This window comes from Galeopterus variegatus, unplaced genomic scaffold, assembly GCF_000696425.1.
Source record: "Galeopterus variegatus unplaced genomic scaffold, G_variegatus-3.0.2 Scaffold14889, whole genome shotgun sequence".
Lineage (NCBI taxonomy): Eukaryota > Metazoa > Chordata > Mammalia > Dermoptera > Cynocephalidae > Galeopterus > Galeopterus variegatus.
Window position 1 is genome coordinate 16,720 of NW_007741000.1, and position 1,619 is coordinate 18,338.

General features: G+C 61.5%; 1 protein-coding gene across 1 annotated transcript in view; it reads right to left on the reverse strand.

Moving 5' to 3' along the window:
* ALOX12B (arachidonate 12-lipoxygenase, 12R type) overlaps positions 1-1,483 on the reverse strand; it is an 11,608-nt gene extending 10,125 nt beyond the window's left edge. The window contains exons 1-2 of the mRNA XM_008563781.1: positions 1,300-1,483; positions 98-302 (exon numbers count right to left, since the gene is read on the reverse strand). Coding sequence (XP_008562003.1) covers positions 98-302; positions 1,300-1,446 — 352 coding nt within the window. The 5' untranslated portion in view covers positions 1,447-1,483. The remainder of the gene's footprint in view (positions 1-97; positions 303-1,299) is intronic.
* Positions 1,484-1,619: the final 136 nt, after the last annotated feature.

Sequence of the window (1,619 nt, forward strand, 5' to 3'; positions counted from 1 at the left end):
CGCCTGGCTGGCTGGAGGGGAGCCTAGGGTGGCTGTGCTGGGGTCGCCAAGCTGGAGGGAGGGACCTCGCAGCATGGGATGGCAGGCAGAGGCTCACCTGTAGCCTCCCGGAGCGCCAGGGTCTCATAGCCGTCCATCCACTGGTAGGCGGGGAAGTGGTAGGTGTGGCCGCCGGGGGCACAGATCTGCACGTAGCTGCAGTACCAGGGGCTCTTGGGGAAGAAGGAGTAGCGCTCTTTGTGCAGGCGGATGATGATGAGCTCCCCCAGGTCCTGCTGGCACTGGACAGTATACTCATCCACCTGGGCGGGACACAGGGCCGGCTGAGCGGGCAGGACCCAGCCTTGGCCCCTCAGGCCTCCCACTAGTCTGGCCCCTCACCCAGGCCCTGCTCATGCTGGGCGATGCTCACCTCCCTGGACTGAGATGGATAGAAAGGCAGGATACCGATCTGATCCTTGGGCTCCCCTCTGACCCCTCCAACTTGGCTGTCCCCTGCTGGATCTATCTACCCAGGGCTGGATGGGACCCCAGCCCCTCCCTCTCTCCATCCAGCTCCTGAGGTCCTGTCCTCTCCCACACCCTTCACCAGTCATCTGAGGCTGCAGGAATCATGCGGACCCCCAGGGGCTCGTGTACAAAGGAGTTGAAGTGGGGACCAGGGCCTCCCAAGCCTCCTACAGTCTTAGAGTGGGTAGAGATGGTCCAGCCAGCCCAGTTATCAAGGAAGATGTGGACATTCAGAAATGGCCACATACATAGAGTGACCTACTAAGGTCACATAGCAGCAGTGACTGGGCCTGACACAAAATCAGGTCTGAGGGCTGAGGGCCCACAGAGGATGCTTTCCATCACGGGGCAGGCAGATCCCCACTGGCCAGGCTGGTCTGATGCCATTTCAAGTCACAGACGATCCAATGCAAATTTAAGCCAGTTATGATGCAACTTAACTTAGGAAGAGTGAGTAAGACTAGGAGAGACGGGGATGAGGGAGAGGGGGACAGAGGCGATGGAAAGGGGGCAAGAAAGGAGAGGTGAAGGGGGCAGGAGAGGTTGAGATGGGAGGGATGTGGGATGAGTGATGAGAGAGAGAAGGGAGAGACGAGGAAGGCTGAGAAGGATGAGGGGACAGATAAGGAAGGATGGCCCAGAGACCAGGGCCCGGGACAGGGCTGGGAGCCAGCTCCGGGGTCAGCATCAGGCCACCCATGGAGCGCACACGTTCAGAGCTCGCCCACAGAACCCCGTCAGGCCTGGCTTCCTCCCTGCCCTCCTCCAGCTGCCCGTGCCCCCACTCACCGCCCCGGTTGCAAAATCTCTCCCAAAGTGGTTCAGCAGCTGCTTCTGGCTCTCTCCTTGGGTCCCCACGATGGTCAGCGAGATGGAGTCTGTTGTTCCCGAAAAGAGGTCAGTGCCTGTGGCCACCCTGACTTTGTAGGTGGCCATGGCTGCTCCTCAGAATGCAAGAAGGGGCCTTAATCCCGGACACTGTGCAGGGGCCACGTGGGGGCCCAAGGCAGGCAGGAGAGCGGTGGACAGGGCCAGCCTCCGAGATGGAGGGATGGGGCAGGGCGACTGGGCCTGCCAGCCGCCCGGAGCCTGGAGCAGCTGCTGCCCCC